The following is a 22,462-nucleotide window of genomic DNA, read 5'->3' as shown; positions in this document are numbered from 1 at the left end:
TTATAGGAGCTGACATTTTCACAGAGTGCCACTTCCGTTTTCTTGACACATGATTTCATCATGAACACTGCTTCTGTGAGCACTGTCATTGGTGAGGCCTTTGGGAACATTAAAAATTTGAAAATTTGTAGCTTTTTTCATTTTATTTTTTAGAGATGGAGTCTCCCATGGTCACTGAGGCTGGAGTGCAGTGGCATAATCTCAGTTCACTGCAACCTCTGCCTCCTGGGTTCAAGTGATTCTCCTGCCTCAGCCTCCTGAGTAACTGGGACCACAGGCGTGCACCACCATGCTCAATTATTTTTTTTATTTTTAGTAGAGACAAGGTTTCACTATGTTGGCCAGGCTGCTCTTGAACTCCTGACCTCAAGCGATCCACCTGCTTTGGCCTCCCAAAGTGCTGGGATTACAGGTGTGAGTCTGCGCCTGGCTAATTTGTGTTTGTTTGTTTGTTTGTTTTTGAGACGGAGTCTCACTCTGTCACCAGGCTGTAGTGCAGTGGTGCTATTTCGGCTCACTGCAACCTCTGCCTTATGGGTTCAAGCGATTCTCCTGCCTCAGCCTCCCGAGTAGCTGGGACTACAGGCACGTGCCACCACACCCAGCTAATGTTTGTATTTTTAGTAGAGATTGAGTTTCACCATGTTGGCCAGGATGGTCTCGATCTCTTGACCTCGTGATCCGCCTTACAGGCCTGAGCCACCACATCCAGCCCAATTTGTAGTTTTCTTATACTCTACAATTTCCACTCCTTATCTCCCACCCTACATACTGGTGGTTTGTTTTGTGTTACGGGAAAGGGCATACATTGATGAAACTATCTGATACAAAAGGAACTGCAGGCAGTATGCTAACGGCTCAGGTCAAATATCAGCATTTTTCTCTGATAAATCACTGATTTCTAAATCACTGATACTGTTTGTTTATAGGTCTTCCTATCACTGGGCTCTAATTTCACTTTGCAATTGGTGACTGTGATGCTTGTCGGTGGACGTTTCTATGGAATGCCAACAATTCTTCAGGAAGCAAAATCTGCTGTACTTCCCGTCTCTGAGAAAGCTGCCAATTCTCAGGTAATTAGCCCGGGGTGTGATTCTCTCAGCAGACCACTAGAGGTCAGCTTTTACAGGCAGGACGGTGACAGCTAGGATTTCTCATGAGTTAACTATTTTCTTAAATGTAAATAACTCTGAATATCAAAGTAGATGTAACGGATATATTATATAACAATAATTAGTATATTTTCAACATTCAGTAGGAAACAAGAATTATGTTCAGATCTCCTCTTGATATTATGTATCTAATATTGAGGTATTTTATGTTAAATAATTAAAATTATAATGAAGCACTAATTAATATTTCAGACTTTTTCATTTACTAACATTGTGGATGTTTGTCTTTAATATTCAGACTTTGGTTTATTGGGGCAAGTTTGTGCTGATGTAGATAGATGCTGGTGGTCAGATCCTGTGATATGGTTGCAACTATTTGCATCCTCTGTTTGAGGTCGTTGTAGATATATCCCAGTCCCTTCATAAATGTGCTTGAGAACAAAGAACAAATTGAGGGCTTTCCTTTCCTTTCAGGCTGATTCTGTCAATATAAGAAAAAGACAAAGCTGTTGTCTGTGGCTATGGTAATGTGTGTATTTTTGAAGCCATTGTGAATTATAACTTTGTCCTACTCCCTCAGGTGGGAGCTGAAGTAACTCAGGAAAGCCCAGCTCAAGATGCTGACATATTATCTGTACAGATGAATGGGCAGGAATATGGGCAGATATAGTCTCTGGCCACTAGGGGATACTCTTCAGCTACTCCCTCCTGGGCATCTCCAAGAAGAAAGAATGTGCTTTTTCTCCTAAAATGGTATATGCTGGCACTTAATATAACTGAGAGGAAGAGTTGGTTTTTGCTTTGCCTCTTCCTCTTTAAGAGGGAATGAGGAAATAGAATTAATGCTTTGAATTTTGTTGTCTTCATTTTGTTCATGGATCACTAAAAAAAAAGATTCAGCAAAACCATTCATTTGGAGTAGTGAAACATTTCCTACTCCTTACTGCTCTTTATCCATGCATATTGTCACAATACTGTATCACCCCAAAGGGCAAGGTTAGAATCCATCATGGCATATTCATGTCTTTGGTGTATCCTTTATACTCGTATCAGTGTTTGGGGTGTGTGTGTGTGTGTGTGTGTGTGTGTGTGTGTGTGTGAGAGAGAGAGAGAGAGAGAGAGAGAGAGAGAGAGAGAGGTGGCTAAGGCATTTAAAATAGCCCTCTAGCCATGTAGCAAGAATAATTGCACTCAAAGCTTTTGGCAGTTACTAAGCAGAAGCTTCACTGGGCTGGGCGTGGTGGCTTATGCCTGTAATCCCAGCAGTTTGGGAGGCCAAGGTAGGTGAATCCCCTGAGGTCAGGAGTTCAAGACTAGCCTGACCAACATGGTGAAACCCCATGTCTACTAAAAATACAAAAATGAGCTGCGTGTGGTGGCACATGCCTAAAGTCCCAACTATTGGGGAAGCTGAGACTTGAGAATCACTTGAACCCAGGAGGCAGAGGTTGCAGTGAACCAAGATCATGCCACTGCATTCCAGCGTGGGTGCAGAGCAATATTCTGTCTCAGGAAAAAAAAAAAAGAAGAAGAAGAAGAGAAGCCTCACTGTAACAGAGAATCTAGCCTGGTCAAATGAAAGTAGTTGTTTTTTTCTCTGTGGCTCCAGAAGTTATCCTGTGGAACCCTCTCACATTTTTCTACCATTCTTTATTCCAATTTAAGAAGAGGAGAATCAGTCTTAATATGTAACTCTTGATTAAATGGTATCCCAAATTTATAGCTATTGAGACCAAAAGAGGTAAACTGAATTGTTCAAATCAAAATATGAAGCCAGGAATCTCCTTTTATTCTTATTCATTACTCAGAACTTGTTTCATCTATAAATCACATACCTAGTAAGGTTACACTTAAAACAAAATCTTGATGCTTGTGATAAAGACAGGTATTAAAAAATAAACTTTGAAGCTTTCTCATCTTCAAAGAGAGATATAAAGTCAAGCCAAAGAGCTGATAAGAACCCTAATAGAAGGTCTAGTTCAAGATGCTTCTTTTGCAAATGAAAAAATATACTATTCTATCTTAGAAGTCAAATTATAGTTCTACAAATGAAGTTCTGGAAAGACCCATGAACAAGTCATATTAAAATGCCATTTAAAATATTTTGCTTTCATTTAACCATAATTATACTTACCTTTTTTAAGATTAGATGTTGTTTATTCAAAGGATAACATTTTGATTAAAAAAGAAAGAGTATGTATAGGCTATAACCTAAATTAAAAAGTAAAATAAATTTTAAATCTGAGATGTCATTTCTTAAGCACTTCTCTTTAATTCAATATAAGACAAATATATATACTGTCTTATAAACAGAGGGAAAGTTGACATTTAACCCATTCTTCAGAAAACAGGAAAGTTTTCAGAGAAGTAAAATACTCTAAGTATGATTTTCCCTCAGGTCGGATTTGAATCCACTGCTTTTCAACTCACGGACATCACTGCCGGCACAAGCCACGTTATGATTTCTAGGAGAGGCACATATGGCGCTCTCTCAGTTGCCTGGACCACTGGATATGCTCCTGGGTTAGAAATTCCTGAATTCATTGTTGTTGGCAACATGACCCCAACACTGGGTGAGTTGTAGTTTTTCTAAGATACGTCCTGTAGAATATTGGAGGGATATCATTGGCTACTAATTTTCTTGGGTCATCCTTATTCTGGTTACTAAACTTAGTTTTCTAATATGATGCTCCCATATTTAAGTGATCAGAATAGTGCAGGCCTTTTGGTGAGAGAAGGAGAGAAGCTTTTTTCAGTCAAATTAACAATTTCATACCTTACCTCGAAAGAGTGGGGTCATTAAGCAGACTACTCTGTCTATACGGTAGCAGTTTGTTGAAAGTAGTTCTAACAATCTAATTGGGCAAACACAGTAATAAAAAAATAAAAATGCGTACATATTTTGTATGCATTTCCATGTTCACCTGATTGTTTCTGGCAGGTTGCTTTAGATGCTTTATTTTTTAGAGTCTAACTCTAAAAGGGTTAGTAAGATGCAAATGTTAGATGGTTTGACCTCTACGATGTTATAGAAAGCTCATTGCAAATTCAGATAATGAGAGTTTATAAAGAACCTTCCAGTGTGCTCTGAATCTGAGGATCTCCCTCCTTGATTCAGAGGGTCTTGTTGGTCACCAGGTAAATGCCGTTTATGCTCAGTAATAAATCTAATGAATCCTGCAGAGTTCTGAGATCCTCAGTCTCGTAGTGAGGATGGAATGATTTTCATTTTCCCAGGGTCTTGGTGTCACTGAGAGAGGAGAAGGAATTAAAGCTAAAGTCCTATAGAAGATGGGGGAATCAGGTCTAGGCCAGTGAAAATGACAACATTGTCATGCCAGCTTTCATCCTAACGGGAATCCCAGTAAACAAAAAGAGAGAACTCAGTTGCATGATTGAGAGACACCATAGTAGGAGAACTGCCTTGGATTCTGGGGCTTCTTTAGCCACTGGATAGTGCCCCTGATCTGATGTCTCAGACACTGACTCCTCTTACTTTCCTTTTGGCGTGTCCCCTACGTTAAAGATATTTAATTATTTTTCTTGTTTATTTTCTAGCCCCTTTTCCCTGCAGAAACTCTTACCTTTTACTTCCTTATCCCTCTGTCACTTTGGGTGAAATGCATAGCTCCATATAATTTAGGGTGTTTAAAAAATTTTTTTTATATTAGTAACCACTTACTGCATATGAAAAGATTTATGTGTAGAAATATTGCTTATTATGAGTGCGTATGCTGCTTTGTGCTTACATATCACATTAATCTTCAAAAGCCTTTGTGAGTTTGTTAACTTGATTCAACTAAAATAACAGGAGTTCCCAAATAATAGATCTGTATCTTCAAACAGGTTCGTTTAGTTTTTTTGAGCTTTTATAATAAATTTTCAAACACAATGAAAAGTCCAGTGAACACCCATAAACTCACTGACTAGAGTTATTTATTTATTTATTTATTTATTTATTTATTTATTTATTTAATTTTTAATTTTTTTTTAAGATAGAGTCTTGTATATCACTCAGGCTGGAGTGCAGTCGTGCCACCTCAGTTCACTGCAACCGCCACCTTCCAGGCTCAAGGTATTCTCCTGCCTCAGCCTCCTGAGTAGCTGGGATTACAGGCTCGCACCACTGTGCCCGGCTGACTTTTGTATTTTTCGTAGAGATGGGATTTCACCATGTTGACCAGGCTGGTCTCAAACTCCTGAGGTCAAGAGATCCACCAGCCTCGGCCTCCCAAAGTGCTGGGATTACAGGCATGAGCCACTGCACCTGGCCTTGACTGGCTTTAATAGTTGTTACAGTCTACCATATTTGTGACATATTACTGAGGCAATTTAAAGTAAAATACATAGATTATGATATCTCACCCCTATCTACTTCAATATGTATTGTAAAAATATTCCAGGGCCAGAATTTAAACCAAAGCCTGACACTAAATCTGTATTAAAGCTTCCCAACACCAGTCCCTTTTCACTACTGGATTTTGTCATTGAGCCAGGAAGGAAAAAGAGATAAAGGAGAAAAGTAAACAGGGACCAAGAGCGAGATTTGTGTGGTCTCCTCTAAGTTTACCTCTTCTCCCTGCCCCTTTTTAAAAACGTTTTACCTTTTGTGAACTATAATCGAATTTGGGAAAAGAAAGTACGTTACTACAGTTTTAAGAGTCAAATCCCAATTTAAGATAAGAAATAATACCCTGCTTTCCTCTTCATGTTTCCTTCCAGGGAGCCTTTCATTTTCCCATGGTGAGCAAAGGAAAGGAGTTTTCCTGTGGACATTTCCCAGCCCTGGTCAGCCCGAAGCCTTTGTTCTTCACCTATCAGGGGTGCGGAGCAGTGCTCCTGGCGGAGCTCAGCTCCGGTAAGACCAACCTCGTTCTCACCCAAGAAATTCTCTGAGGAATAATTTGGAATTCATCCATCAAAACAGAGAAGGGCACAAGGATTACTCTCCTTGAAGCAAACGCAAACACACTTAGTATAGATCATCATGTGGCTTGCATGCCAGAGAGGGAGGTGGCTCTCGGGAGCCCCACCACCCACCCACTGCTGGCAGTGAAGAGAGTTCCTCATGCCCCCATCTGGAGAACGGGACCGTGGTAACATCTCCACTGACAGCCATGATGCCAGTTCTCCTCTTGTTAAAGGGAGCTGTCTTCTGAGAAGCAGCTGAAAATACCTGATTGCCCCAAGTGATTAAGAGTAAGAATAAGACATTGCAGTAGGGTGATAATATTACTTGGACCAGCGGCCCTTTGACTTTAATTTAATTTAATTTAATTTAATTTTATTTTATTTTATTTCACTTTTTATAATGACTGTTTCTACAAATATAGTGTATTTGCAGATAAATACATACCAGCCAAAAGCACTTTACTTGCCTTATTTCTGGGATAGACAGAACAGCAGAGGGCAGACATGCTATTCAGACTTAAGGATTTAGTCCTGGTTCTGTCACTTACTCGCTGTGTGACTTTGAGAAAGGTGCTTGATCCTTCTGTTCTTCAGTTTACTTGTAAAATAAGGAAAATTTGTGAGTGTGAAAACTAGAGTGTGTTCAAGAATGTTTGTATACATGTTTATGTCTGGGTGATCTCTGTTGGGGAAATCAAATATGACCTTAGATTATACATATGCCGTTTTAAAAATGTTCATCCAGAGAACATGTTTTAGGGTTGCAAATTCAAATGCTTTAACAGCAACAATAGTTAACAGTATTATAGCGCTTGGTCGGGAGTGGTGGCTCATGCCTATAATCCCAGCACTTTGGAGGCTGAGGTGGGCAGATCACCTGAGGTTAGGAGTTCAAGACCAGATTGGCCAATATGGTGAAACCCCATCTCTACTTAAAATGCTGAACATCAGGCAGGTATGATAGTACATGCCTGTAGTCCCAGCTACTTGGGAGGATGAGGCAGGAGAATAGCTTGAGCCCAGGAGGCAGAGGTTGCAGTGAGTCAAGATTGCACCACAGCACTCCAGCCTGGGCAACAGAGTGAGTGAGACTCCATCTCAAAAACAACAACAAATACTATTATAGTGCTTACCCTAGGCCAGGCATAAACCATACACACACACAAACATATACACTCATACACATTATCTTTCTTTCTCTTTACTCTCCCCAGCAACCTTATAAAGTAGATTCTGTTGTTTGTCCCATTTTGTAGATGACAAAAGTCATAGAACGACTATGCGGTAAACCCAGAACCACATAATTAATACATGTTGGGGCCATGATTCTAACCCAAGCTGAATGGCCTCTGTCAGAGCTCAATTAACCAAAATTTTATGTAATGAGTGTTAGCTGCTTGACAAGAGACAGTGATGGGACCTGAAGAATCCTCCCTAAAAGGCATTCAAACTTATATTAGAAACAAAAAAAAACTGTTTTCAAAAGAAAATACATCTGTAGACAGAATTAGGCCAAGAGGCTGCCAGTTATAACCCCTGATATAGTTATTAACTCACAACAAGAATCTATAGGAAAAAACTAAGGATAAATTATGCAATCATGGGTGTCTATCCTAAATCATACATAAAGTTTTAGCTACATTTGCATGAGAGGATAGTCCCATTACTGGCAGCTAAAGGAAGCAAGGACTTTGCTGCTGGTAGCAGTAACGATTTCTATCTGCTAGATAAGAAGGTTCCAGAGGTCCAGCTGTAGTAGTGTTGGTCCCCTTGTACTGATCTTAAGAGAGAGCCTGATTTTCAGATCCCTCAGACAGCTGCTCTGGGATGATAGAGAAATAGCCAAGAGACCTATGAGCTTTTCATTTAGCTCAGATTTGTTAGATCCTGTCCCTGCTTTTGCAGCTCCTGTTCTTACATTTCCTGTGCCCTTACTTATCAATAAGTAAGTAGAGTTTGATGGAATTTGAAATGGCATGTCATTGTTAAGTTGCTGCCCTCATGAGCAGCATCTTAAATATGTGAATGATGAATCTCTACAGTGATATTCCTATTTTTTAAATCAATTTCTTCATGATTTAATTTTTCCCAGATCAGGTTTTATCGTTGCTGAAATTGAACCAATGGGCGTCTTCCAGTTTTCCCCTAGCTCAAGAAATATCATAGTGTCAGAAGATACACAGATAATCAGATTACATGTGCAAAGACTATTTGGGTTCCACAGCGATCTTATTAAAGTTTCTTATCAGACCACTGCAGGGAGTGCCAAGCCACTGGAAGATTTTGAGCCTGTTCAGAATGGGGAACTGTTTTTTCAAAAATTCCAAACCGAGGTTGATTTTGAAATAACCATTATTAATGATCAGCTCCCTGAGCTAGAAGAATTTTTTTACATTAACCTTACTTCAGTAGAAATTAGGGGATTACAAAAGTTTGATGTTAATTGGAGCCCACGTCTGAATCTAGATTTCAGTGTTGCAATGATCACAGTATTGGATAATGATGACCTATCAGGAATGGATATTTCCTTCCCCATGACATCTGTGGCTGTAGTTGACACAGCTCTCATTCCTGTAGAAACTGAATCCACCACATACCTCAGTACAAGCAAGACGACTACCGTTCTGCAGCCAACCAAAGTGGTTGCCATTGTTACTGAGGCAACTGATGTATCTGCCATCCCTGAGAAACTTGTCACCTTTCATGGTACACCTGCCATGCCTGAAAAGCCTGATGTGGCCACTATACCTGCTAATATTTCCATTCATGGAACATTCAGTCTTGGGCCATCCATTGTTTACGTTGAAGAGGAGATGAAGAATGGCACATTCAACACTGCAGAAATTCTTGTCCGAAGAACTGGTGGCTTTACTGGCAATGTCAGCATAACAGTGAAAACTTTTGGTGAAAGAAGTGCTCAGAAGGAACCAAATGCATTGCCCTTTCATGGTATCTATGGAATTTCCAACCTAACGTGGGCAGTTGAAGAAGAAGACTTTGGAGAACAAACTCTTACCCTTGTATTTCTAGATGGAGAAAGAGAACGTAAAGTATCAGTTCAAATTTTGGATGATGATGAGCCTGAGGGGCAGGAATTCTTCTACGTGTTTCTCACAAACCCTCAAGGGGGAGCACAGATTGTGGAGGGGAAGGATGACACTGGATTTGCAGCTTTTGCCATGGTTATTATTACAGGTATATCTTTGAAATGATAGAGATAAAAATCACTTTTGTGGTACATAATTTGTATGAAGATGAATCTAGCTTAAATTTAAGGAAAGAAGGTGAATTACTAGTTATTCATAGAAATGCATTAAAGAGTTGTTTTTCCGTAGCTTGGATCCATGACATTAACTCATGATGCTGTTCTGAGGCCGCTGTAATTTAATGTACTATAAATGTCACCGAGATCAGAGCCAGTAATACAATCTATAAATCTATACTTTGCGATATAAGGAACATTTAATTTAATTATCCAAACACATTATAGCCTGTCCTGTTTTGGAATTTCATTCTAAATTTACCAGCCACTTTCAATAACCCATCCTAGAGTCCAAAATCTCATTGTCAGGAAATTCTTTTTGTCTGTTGTCAAATACATTTAAACTATTGCCTTTTGTTTAGCTTTTGACCCAATGTAGTTAATACAGCCATCATACTATTGTGTATATATGTTCCAATAGCTTAACATTTTAATTAATTTTTGAGTTTCTCATATATCTTATGTAGTCTTTGTATGACAATTTGCAGTTTACCTCTGAAATCATACTGTATTTCTTTAAGTGAAATGCATCAGCATGTCAGTACCTTATATGAATTAGAGTAGTGACAGGCTATTTCATGACTTTCCTTTTTTCATTTTTATGTTTCATTATAAAGTGACAACTTATATGTATTTAAAGGGTACAAGAAATGATGTTATGATTTATAAACATAATGTAGAATGGTTTAATCAAGATAGTTAATATGCCCATTACCTCGAGTACTTAACATTTTTTCGTAGTGAGACTATTTGAAATTTACTATCTTAACAACTTGGAAATGTATAGTACTCTATATTAACTATATTTGCCATTCTGTGCAGTAGATCTCAAAACATACTTTTGAGATTTGATGCTTCCTGGAGTTCATATTTTATTTTAGCCACTGAGTTATAATTCAGTAATAATTTTGCAATTGTTTAATTTCCTTTCATATGGTCAGCATTATCTTATTTATATTAGGCTGCAAATTTACATCAATTAACTTAGTATGATTTATTCCTATTCCTACAGTTTATGAAGAGTATTAATATTGTAATTTCTTCTATTCTACAAGTTATTTACTGATTTTGATTCATGTTGTCTTACTACCATCTACATATTTCTATTAAAGTTAGTTTGGCAGTCAGCATCCTCCCTCTCATTCTGTGACACTGATACTTTATTATAGTTATTTGAATATGCCCAGGGCTGATAGTAAAAATATTTAGCGATTCGTTTGGCACAGGCCAGGCCCATCAAAATCGCTTCTGGAAGTTCTTTGCTGTTCTGAGCGGTACACTATTAATTACCGGATCACAGGGAGGTCTTGTAGTCCTGGTTAGAGACGTGGCAGAGGGCTCTTTGGGGGCTCAGGACAGAAGTTAGGTACCAACTGGAACGGAAGTGCTTCTCTGTTTTATCAGACAATATAGCCTACCAGTGCCTATCCCTTCATCAGCTCTGAGCTTAGTTTTAACTCACCAGGCAAATGGTAACTTAACTGAGGTCTGTGCGATTCTGTAATGTTTACCTTCCATATATAAGGCACATTCACCACATACCTGTGGCAAATGATTGACACCCTACCATCACTACCACTAACGTCATATGATGTAATTGGCCTGACCTCACCACCAGGCACATTCATTCAAATTGTCATAATATCTTAAGTTCCTTTACCTGCAAATGTTACCCTCATCTTTTCCCTACCTGTTTTTTTTTTTCTTAATAATATTCCTCACTTAACTGGATAATTAATTTTGCCGCATCCCTATCTTTATAATCTTTTCACATTTAGATTTTAGAACAGACTTTCTAAATAAGTCAGGGAAGATAGTTTATTTCGTTTTGGTTTTGATCATTGGCATATTACAATTCTAGAATCATCTTGGAGGAGGAGAGGCGTTCTGGTCTTTGATGATTTCATCCTTTTTGCACTGGTTTCTTTCCATCTTTATGGATTTATCTACCTTTGATCTTTGAAGTTGGTGATTTTAGATGGGGGTCTCTGAGTGGATGTCCTTTCCGTTGATGTTCAAGGTATTTCTTTTTGTTTTTTAGTTGTCCTTCTAACAGTCAGGCCCCTCTGCTGTATGAGGCATTTTTTTTTTTTTTTTTTTTTTTTTTTGGTTATACAGGGGTCAGGGAGCTGCTTGAAGATGCAATCTGTACCTTGTCTGCCTGCAGAGGCACTGCTGGGCTGCCTCAGACTCAGCCTGGCTGCTGTGTAGGCTTCCTCCCGCTTTTGTTTACACAGATGAGATTAGACCCGCCTTCGCAGTGGTGGATGCCCTTCTGCCCACCAAGCTCAATTGTCCCGGGTGGAGCTCGAACTGATGTGCTGGCTGTGAAACTCTCAAGCGAGAGGGCTTCAGTTTGCTGGTCGTTGTGGGGGTAGGACCTGACAAGCCACATCACCTAGCTCCCTGCTTTCAGCTCTCCCTCTTTCTGAGGGGTAGGTAGTTCCATCGTCCCACAGGCGCTCCGGGCGCTGGTGAAAACTTCCACCCAGTTTCCTGCCAACAACTTGCCGTGCTGGGCCAGCCGAAGCTGTTGCTCAGATCTGTTGGTAACTCGCAGTACTTTTCAGCCCGGTGGGCGTTCTCCTGGACTGTGGGTTGCAATGGCCATGGGAGAAGCACAGTATCTGAACCAGAGTGCTGAGGGGGTAAAGTCCCCCATCCTCCAGGCAGTTGTACTTCCTGGGTGGGGCAGCGCCTTGCCCTGCCTCTGTTCGCCCTCTTTGGGCTACACCCACTGTCCAACCAGTCCCAATGAAACGAAACTTGTACCTCACTTGGAAATGTGGAGATTACTCACCTTCTGCATCTCTCGCTGGGAACTGCTCTCTGGAGCTGTTCCTATTCAGCCATCTTGGTGGAAGTCCTCTAGAATCATCTTACTAGAAATTCGACATTAGATTTATTACTGTAAACCTGACAAGGGAAATGTTATTGTCATTAGAATCATGCTAGTTGCTGTTGCCTTGGAAAGGAAATGAAGGTTCTGCTGTGATCAGCTTGTAATGTACTTGAAGAGCCTAAATCCTCACTAAAGTGACAGGAAACAGTTGCTGCCCAAGAGAAAAAGTCAATGCCAGATTCTGAGACCAGGCTACGAAGTGATTGTAATGATTTTTTGGTGAGGATGAGGATTGGCATTCTGAGACAAAAACACCCATAAGGCTGTAGGACAAAGTAGCCCATCACTTGCATGTTCCTAATAAAGGGGCTCCACATTTACTTTAAGACCAGGGAAATAGTCCAGGGACTGATGACTACTAGTTCTTCCTTATCAGGACAGTTCAGTGGTTTTCTATTTCCTTGACCCAACTACTCCCTAACTTCAGAAGTTCTGTCTTCTTAGAATGCCAGAAATCAGGTTTCAGGGTAATGGGTACACATGACAACATGGTTTGGCTCTGTGTTCCCACCCAAATCTCATCTCCAGTTGTAATCCCCAGAATCCCTGTGTGTGGAGGGTGGGACCTGTTGGGAGATGATTGGATCATGGGGGCAGTTTCCCCCTTACTGTTCTTGTGATAATGAGTGAGTTCTCATGAGATCTGATGGTTTAAAAGTGGCACTTGTTCTTGCTCTCTCTCTCTCCTGCCACTATGTGTGACATGCTTTGCTTCCCCTTCCACCATGATTGGAAGTTGTTTATAAATTACCTAGTCTCAGGTAGTATCTTTATAGCAGTGTAAAAAACAAATTAATACACTTGGTTTTGGGCTGATTGCTTTAGGATCGTTGCTTCTAGGATCACTGCAAAACTGGTCTATGGAGGACTAGAAAGCAGAACTAGGCATTGGTATTTCTCTAGTCTGAGAAGCTGGCTTAGGTACTGCCCAGGATTTGAAGTGATGATTTCAGTAAAGTATGAGCCATAGTTTTGTTCCAGTTTAAAGTGTTTTTTTTTTTTTAACTATAATGGTACCTGTAACCTCAAGTGTTGCTTAGCAAAGTTTCTGATACTCAGAGATGCTCAGGAGTTCCTTAATATTTCTGTTTCATTCTGGGGCAGATAACTTCATGGGTAGCATAGAGGATCTTTTAGACAACCCTCTTATGTGAAGGTAAATCCATTGAACAGTATTCATTTATTCAACAAATATTTACTCAACACTTAGCATATGCTCAGTACTGTTCTTGGAGCTAAGGATACAGTAGTGAATAAAAGTTGTTGCTCTAGTAGAGCCTACATTCTGTGGAAGATATACAGCCTTAAAACAGATAAACATCTGAAACATCAAATACTGTCAAATGTAAAGTATGATCTTAATAGAAAAATAAACATGTGTGTGTCAGAGGAGGGAGTGGGATTTGATGTTTTATTTATTTTGTTCTTTTACCACACAGTTAGCCACCTTGATGTTATCATAGTTTAGTTTATTTTTAATAAAGATCTTTTAACAATTCTAGCTTTCCCCACCATTTGTGAATTTCTCACTTTTAAACCATCTGAGCTGGCAAGATTAGTGAAACATGGGAAGTCTTTAAAATAATTATTTACTATATTATAGCCCTCCATTCTTCTTTTCAGGGAGTGACCTTCACAATGGCATCATAGGATTCACTGAGGAGTCCCAGAGTGGACTGGAACTCAGAGAAGGAGCTGATAGGAGAAGACTGAACCTTGTTGTCACAAGACAGCCAAACAGGTATGTATATAGAGAGTATATGGAAGATGTACCATCCTGGGTGTCTATACAAATCCAATTTCAATTCATACAGTGGGAGAGGCAGGGTAAGATGTTGATAGAAGAAAGTAGTGTGGAATTTGGCATGTCTTTGGATATTAATCTAGTTCTTATTCTGTGATTATGATACTTGGTTTTTGATTATAACTTAAGGTTACCTTGAGTGTTTTGTACTTCAAGAAGTACCATACTGATAATCAGATTATATAGGTCATCACTTCATCATATTGACTGTTATCTGCTCACTCTACATACATACTATTTTCCTGTGAGGAAAGCTTGGAGTACCAAAATTTTATTTGCAACTTAAAACTGTATAGTAGCATTTTTGAATGCTCATCACAAATATGTGCTTGATATGCACACATGCACATGTATATTACATTTTCAATTTTGGCTCTAAATAGTCTGTGAGAATGTAGGTCTCCCTTGTCCCATTTTACAGTAACAACCATTATGAGTGGAAATGTTGTTTCTTTAGAAAAATTCTTTTTAAAAGACAAATGAGGAACGTTTCCTTGCCTTTAGGAACTCCCTATGATTTTCATTTTCAAATTTTTTTGGACATAATAGATAGAAAAATATATGTTTCACATTCTATATTCAGAGTATCTGGATACTTATTCATTATTAAATAGGGTGTAGTCAAAGAAAACCACGTAAGCCCTGAGCCTTAATTTTCTTATCCGTAGTGAGGAAAATTGGTCATTTTCAGCATCATCAGTGGTAAAGTAAGTGCTATACTTTGGATGAAGAGGTACCATTTGGCACAGTGATAATAAACTGCATTAGACACGAGGGTAACATCTTCTGTTAAGGCATTGGGTGGGTTTCTCGTTCACAGGGCCTTTGAAGATGTTAAGGTGTTTTGGCGAGTCACACTTAACAAAACAGCCGTCATGCTCCAGAAGGATGGGATAAACCTGCTGGAGGAACTTCAGTCTGTGTCAGGGACCACAGCCTGTACAACGGGTCAAACAAAATGCTTTATCAGTATTGAACTCAAACCAGAGAAGGTAAGAAATGAAGAGACACAAATAGTGTCAACTTCTAATTATATTTCTTTATAATTAATCACTTTAAAACCATGATTGAAACTTATTCATTGTTGATGTGGAGATTCTTTGTGCCTTTCTTAGCCATAATGTCTAAATCTCTTTGCTGACAACAGACTTTAGACGGGCTTGATCGCATTATGGAATTTTGTAAATAAACTTGTCATTTTTCTTTTTTGTTTGTTTGTTTCTTGCCATTCTAAAATAACAATCATGTAGGTTTAACTTTTTCCTTTATTTTTATTCTTGGTGCAATTCTTCCTTTTTCCAGAAATAAATGTCTTATTCACAATTCTTTTTATTAATCCCTTCCTACTTACACACAAAGAAAAAAAAAAGTGTATTATTGCTTAATAAATGAACACATGCCTAATAAAATATGTGTCTTGATATGTTAACTTCTACACATTAAAATTAATACAATAGTAAGGATATACTGTTAGAATCACATTTATCTTGCATCCTAACTACCTATTTTTGCATAATAATAACATTTCCTCTTTTAGTACCACAATAGATGCAAATTCAAACAATTTTATTACTTGGTGGTTTTTCTTTTGATACTCAACTAGTCATGGCATGGCCACTGATAGTCTTATTAAGCTGGTCCTTTGTCTTTTCAGTATTACTTTTAAAATATCTGGAATCATACTTGCTTTATAGCAATAACATATGTTCTAAAGCTGTCTTGATTTTTTTCCTAAGTAAGACAGTCAATCAACTCGTGTCAAAGGACTTGATTTCTTTGATCAGAAGGCATTTTAGAGATCTATATGTATGTACTAGAACTATGCCAGAAAGCTGATGTGGGCAGATGTGCTGCTATTGTGGCCACCTTGGTAGTGGTAGCACTAGAAAATATATTTTCTTTAAGGTCTTGAATCCATACTCTTTTTTTTGTAATTTGACATATCATGTTATCGTATTTCACTTTTCTTGAGTTGGGTTATCATCAGCTACTAAAATTTTCTGTCACACTGACAATGAGGAACTGAAATTTCAGTATTCAAGACATTTAATCATATACCATGTCCTCACTTCACTTGTCAATAGGCTCTTGGAAACTAACTTTATGTGAAACAATGTGCTGTATAATGAAACCAATTTTACCATTGACTAATTGATATAAACAACAGTTGAGTTCCTACTGCACACAGTATGTCCTTTCATTTAAAGTTGCTGTTTCCAAGAACCTGTCATTGTTAAGTGAAGAGTTACTGTATTCTACTTGAAACATTTAAATCCTCCTTCATGCATTTCTTCCAAATACTTTTAGGCTTCCATCAACCCTCTCAACCCTGCATTTCTTTTTTTCAAAATTCTTTTTTGAGATAGTCTTGCTCTGTCACCCAGGCTGCAGTACAGTGCCATGATCTCGGCTCACTGCAGCCTTTGCCTCCTGGATTCAAGTGATTCTCAGGCCTCAGCCTCACTCTACCATGCCCTGCTAATTTTTGTATTTTCAGTAGAGACAGGGTTTCACCAGATAGGCTGGTCTCAAACTCCTAGCCTCAAGTGATCCGTCCGCCTTGGCCTCCCGATGTGCTGGGACTACAGGCATGAGTCACGATGCCCAACCCTTATATTTCTTAACTATAGCCTTTTCTCAATCAAAATACCACTTTCTCCATGATGCCTCCCATGAAACCCCTAGTTGAAATTGATTCTCTAAATTTACAAGACATTATCTGTACCTTTCTTATGGAGGTTATCAGTTATATGCAGTGTTAAAACTTATGCATATTTATATAGACTGTTAGCTGCTCAAAAATTAGAATATGGTTTTATTCATCTCTGTGTCTCTCCTATTATCCTCCATAAACATGTTTTGCATACACGAATGACTAAAAACTGCATTTTATCTCAAATTGGATTTTTGTTGAATTAGAATACTAATAAGATCTCACTCAACTTTAAACATCTGTCTCATACAGTAGATGTTAACCTTGTAATTCTAAGAAGAGAGAGGAGAAGAGCCATCAGAAGTGGGCTTGGGCAAACTGAATAAAGAGAAATAGGAAAGTTAATGTATAGATGGGGTTAGGGAAGACTGCTTCGTCTGAGCTTGCCCTTCTTGAAGAAGAACATGTAATTAAGGGGTAAGAGAATGTTGTATGCAATACATGGGATGCTAAATATATATTTGTGTGTATATATATACATCTTTCCCTTTTCCTAACTAGAGAAATGCTACTGAGCCCATCATCAAATAGTTTCAGTCAGTTAAGAGAAAAAAATTAGTCAGACCTCTTCTTTTTCTTTCACATGTAATACTAAAATCATAGAGTTTTCTTCTACATTCTGAGAAGCAGCTAATTTTCAAGACATTTTTCCCTCATTATCTTTTCACCTATTAAAAGGCAAGGTACAAGCAAGGTTAATATGCATTCTAGTTTCATTAAGAGGATATAAAAAGAGAGAAGATGGAAGATGATTCTGTTCTCCTGAAAATGAAAAAATATTTTTTAAAGTACTATGAACTTTTGATACACATTTTAACACTTTATGAGTAGAAGGGAACTTATTACTCATCCAGTTCAAATTATTTTTATGTCAGATAAACTGAAACCTAGTGATATAAACAACACAAGTTCTGTGGCCATATTCTTCTGTAGTGGGCTTTGAGAAATTATTTGGAGGTCCTCATAGAACAATCCAATTATTACTAGACTTTTGACCTAAGCACCATCTTCATTTTTTTGTCAAAGGAAAGACATTGGTTACACTGAACTTATTCTTGGAGTCACTGGAGTCAGTATAAGTGTTAGGGAACTTCCGTTAATGGAAGACCTTGGTTCAAATCTTAACTCTTCTACCAATTAGCTGGGTGACATAGGACACCTTGCTTAGCCTTCCTGACCCTCACAGGTTTAATGGGGTTAATAATAGGGCTGTGAGGCAGATAAAGGAAATAATGAATGAGAAGTTCTTAGCCCAGCTCTCAGCAGAGTTGGCCCTTCATAAGAGATGGTGAGTGTTGAGATTATTCAGAATAAATGGAGATGGAGCCTGAGGGAATGCAGTAACTTGAGTAATAACTACATCAACACAAGTGGTGGAAGAGTCACAGAGACTGCAGACACAACAAACACATCCAAAGAATTACACCACTCATTAATGGTGGTGTCCCTCACCTCAGTCCAGTCTATTGGCACGCAAAAGTTTTCGACTCTGTCCTATCTCAGATTATCATCTCTATGGTTTTACAATACTTTCACTTTTGAGTTATGAAGAATTTAAGTAACTTGCTCATTCAATTACTGGACCAAGATCGGAACTCAATTCTTGAATTTCAGTCCATTTCCCCTTTTCTTGATGATTTATCTTATGATTCTATATTAGCAAAATGTATAAGGTAACAATTAACTTAGGAAGCATGTGCTTAACCATAAAAATCTGTTTACATTCAGTGTTTACATATTTGTTGCAAATGTTTTAAAAAATATTTAAGTAAGTAAGGTATTGTTTCATTGTTACTTTGGTTTTGTATTGCTGAGCAGTTCTGGTTCCTGGAAAAATCATCTTATACTAGTTGGGGCAAAAATTTATCCTTGGGTGCTTCTGACCTAACCAGCAAAAGAACCTGCTGGGAATTATACGTGGACTGGGCTCGTATGAAGTCTATGTCATTTATAGGAGTCTAGGGAGATTCATATATGATCTGCGAGTCTTGATTTCTCAATAGACTTCAGAAATATTGTTTCGATAGAGTGTTTTTTTCTAAGACTGAAAGATTTTTTGTTACTAGTCTAATGATATGTAGGCACCCATCTTGTACATTGTTCAATTTTAGATGATTCTTTACTTAGATTATGACAATTAGTTTGATTGTAGGTGGCTATAAGTAATGTTCTAATCATAGTCACAGTGAAAAAGGAATAGTTTACTGGACAATAAAGCAAAGTCTCTGTTGAAATATAATATACCTCAGTCCTTAGTTACAAGAAACTACTTTGAATTCAAGCTCACTTGGCCTGGCCATTAAGGAATACTAGCTCTTTAATAGAGTTACTACACTTTGATAGTGCTTTTGTTTATTGTACTTGCCAAATATAGTTTCTCAAAAGTGGAAATAGTACAATTATTTCCGTATTTCAGTATCAACTGACAGTTGATCAGCAATAGTAAAGAACAATATGTGCTATAGAAAAAACTAAATATTTCTTCAGAAAACAAAACATTAAGTTTATTTATGGTGTGACTAAGGTATAACGTACTTTTAACATTTGGATAATTCTGAAGGATTCGTTGTATAATTTCATGACATAATTTTCATTAAAATGATCACAAAAACAGATAATGGCCATTGCTGGTAGATAAAAATGATACATTACATCAAATTAGACAATGTCACTAGCGGTGTAAAGGCATCAGCTTAGCTCCTTTGAGTTATGCCAGGAAGGTAAAAATATTGCTAAGATTTTTAGATGATTTTGTTAAGAATGAATAGTAAAAACAGGTGATCGACAATATGTTATATAATTGAATTCAGGCTTTTGAAAATAAACTATTTGACACTGTCGAGAAGGAACCAAGGTGAAACACGAGCAAACTATACCCAGCTGCCTATATTTAGATTATATACTGAGTTTGGGGTAATTTAAAAAAATACGTAAATTTCAGATTTGACTATTATAAATATTTTATTGATTATATTTATTTAAAACACTTTACAAATAAGTAAAAATAAAACTTTATGAAACTGAAACTCCATTTTTTCCCTCTCTCCAGTATTCTCCAACTCCACACTCCCTGCCCTGTCCCCTACCCAAGCCCTCCACCCAAGGCAACTGCTGTCGGGGTGTGGTAGTTGAAAAAGAAAACTTTCCATAAATATGTATCTATTAAGAAAATATAGTAAGCTTTGTGTAGTTTTAACTTTACATTTATGGTATCATTCTATATATATCATTATATTATACAGCTTGATATTTTCACTTCTTGTCATTTTATATGATGCATCTGTGTTAAAAAATACTGAATTAGTTCATTCCTTTGAACTACTTTATAGTGTTTTGTTGTATGAATGCATTTAATTTATCCTTTTGCTGATCGTAGTATACATAGATTGTTTCCTGACATCGATGTTCTAGTAAGAAGCTTGCCCAGAGAAAGTAAATGTATTTTTAAAGGAAGACCAAAAAGCACATGTCAGGATAATGTAAGAATTTAATTCCATAATTATACAGAATATATCTCTAGATTGATATATTTCTCTAATATATATGAATGATACCTTTTTAAAGTATCAGAACTATCTACAGATAGACATATGTTAGTAATAGTTCTTTTTTTCCCTTTTTTCTGATTGTCAGATACCACAGGTTGAAGTGTATTTTTTTGTGGAATTATATGAAGTTACTGCTGGAGCGGCAATAAACAACAGCGCCAGATTTGCACAGATTAAAATCTTACAAAGTGACGAATCTCAAAGCCTCGTGTATTTTTCTGTGGGTTCTCGGCTGGCAGTGGCTCACAAGAAGGCCACTTTAATTAGTTTGCAGGTGTCCAGAGATTCTGGGACAGGACTGATGGTGTCTGTTAACTTTAGTACCCAGGTAAGCATGGAATACATGTTCATACATGTTACGGTTTTATTCTTTACAGCAAGAATAATGACACAGGGAATAACTCATACATTATTTTCTGAGAATAACATCATAATTTACTTTTTTATTCATTACATTAAGCTTTTTCCTTGAAACAGCTCCGCTTTTCACTCATCAGTAACAGATCATGTTTTAAAATGACAGACTTTTCTTTTTTCTCTCTTTTGACAAGATTGATTATACAGTGCAAAATATCTTACATAAATCTGTTTTATAAAATCTCTCAGGAGTTATAATTTCTTCAGAATATAACTATGTAAGACTGGCAGTAGAAAGTAAGGATCTTGTTATGTTTTGTATCCAAAACAGTTGAAAATTTTCTTCTTCAGAACCTCCAACACTAGCTGATCTTTACACTTCTTCAGATCCATGCATTTATGAAGCCTCACTGCCACTTTTTCACTTCCATCCTCTTAGGTGACATCTGATAAAAGACAGGGAGCAGGTGGCTATCTGGGGACTCAGAAGATCAATGCTGCATAACACTAAGTTACCAGACTGTGGGCTTGGCCCCAACAATACCATATACCTTTTCAGCCTTATTTTTTGCCTTTGTTTTAGCAGTGAAACTCTAATATAGTAAAGCAAAAATGTGTCTCTACTCTGCTTGAAGCATGATTGTTAGGATTATAGCTGACACACCTTAGTCCTCTCTTTGTTCCCCTTACCTTATGTAACTTCAGGAAACCCACTATTTGAAAACTGCTATCTTGGAGAGCTCTGCTATTTCCCATGTTTCAAGATTTTAAACCAGATGACTTCTTGGGCCTTAAGATTTCATAATTTGATTAAAAGTTCCCTTTAGTATCTGCTTGGTTGTGTCACCATTGGGTGACTCAAACAAACAGGACATTCTGTGCATAAAACATAACATATGTGTGACCAGTATGTTGTAGCAGTTACATGAGTCTCGATGAGAGAATAGGCCTCAAGCTGTGGGTATTAAGCTGTTCTGGAAGTTTGCCAGGCAGTAAAACTTATCTTTATGACAGAGTACACAGCTCAGCAAACAAAAGGAAAACTTCCTATTATATGAGACCCTAGAAATAAAGTCTATTCTAAATAGCCTTGAAGTGATATGAGCACAAAGAGAAATATGTTATTTATAGTAGAAAGACTTCAGTATTTTTTATTGGAACATTTAAGATAGAAAGTCTGTTTCATTCTTTCTTTTTTCCCATGAAATGTACATCATCATAGCTTACTACTTTGTAGAGTGGAAGAAGTGGGGACTGGAGATGAAAACAGCTGATAAAAGAGATTTGAGTTTTTTGGTTGTTGCTCTTCTGGCTCTTTCAATTTTGATGACAGGGTGTCAATTTTAGATCCTTCCTTACTTCTCATGTGGGCATTTATTGCTATAAATTTTCCTCTAGACACTGCTTTAAATGTGTCCCAGAGATTCTGGTACGTTATGTCTTCGTTCTTGTTGGTTTCAAAAAACATCTTTTTTCTGCCTTCATTTCATGGTTTATCCAGTCAATATTCAAAAGCCAGTTGTTCGGTTTCCATGAAGTTGTACGGTTCTGATTTAGTTTCTTAATCCTGAGTTCTAATTTGATTGCACTGTGGTCTGAGAGACTGTTTGTTATAATTTCTGTTCTTTTGTATTTGCTGAGGAGTGATTTACTTCCAATTATGTGGTCAATTCTAGAGTAGGTGTGATGTGGTGCTGAGAAGAATGTATATTCTGTGGATTTGGGGTGGAGAGTTCTGTTGATGTCTATTAGGTTTGCTTGGTCCAGGTGTGAGTTCAAGTTCCTGTTAATTTTCTGTCTCATTGATCTGTCTAATATTGACAGTGGAGTGTTAAAGTCTCCCACTATAACTG

At 37.7% G+C, this 22,462-nt stretch overlaps 1 protein-coding gene across 13 annotated transcripts in view; it reads left to right on the top strand.

Moving 5' to 3' along the window:
• ADGRV1 (adhesion G protein-coupled receptor V1) overlaps nucleotides 1–22,462 on the top strand; it is a 602,786-nt gene that overhangs the window by 232,473 nt on the left and 347,851 nt on the right. For 11 of the 13 annotated variants that reach the window (XR_013532585.1, XM_035291223.3, XM_035291222.3 and 8 more), the window contains 7 exons: nucleotides 930–1,073; nucleotides 3,511–3,685; nucleotides 5,835–5,970; nucleotides 8,116–9,218; nucleotides 13,811–13,928; nucleotides 14,812–14,983; nucleotides 20,338–20,580. Coding sequence is in view for 10 of the 13 variants with exons in the window: in XM_035291223.3 (XP_035147114.2) it covers nucleotides 930–1,073; nucleotides 3,511–3,685; nucleotides 5,835–5,970; nucleotides 8,116–9,218; nucleotides 13,811–13,928; nucleotides 14,812–14,983; nucleotides 20,338–20,580 (2,091 nt within the window). In the remaining 3 variants the exon portion in view is untranslated. Of the gene's footprint in view, nucleotides 1–929; nucleotides 1,074–3,510; nucleotides 3,686–5,834; nucleotides 5,971–8,115; nucleotides 9,219–13,810; nucleotides 13,929–14,811; nucleotides 14,984–20,337; nucleotides 20,581–22,462 lie in introns of those variants that run through there. The other 2 variants (XR_013532586.1, XR_013532587.1) reach the window with 2 other exon arrangements.

This window comes from Callithrix jacchus, chromosome 2 (assembly GCF_049354715.1).
Source record: "Callithrix jacchus isolate 240 chromosome 2, calJac240_pri, whole genome shotgun sequence".
In the NCBI taxonomy this organism is placed as follows: domain Eukaryota; kingdom Metazoa; phylum Chordata; class Mammalia; order Primates; family Cebidae; genus Callithrix; species Callithrix jacchus.
The sequence above is the reverse complement of the archived record's forward strand: the minus strand, read 5'-3'. Positions and strand labels throughout refer to the sequence as shown.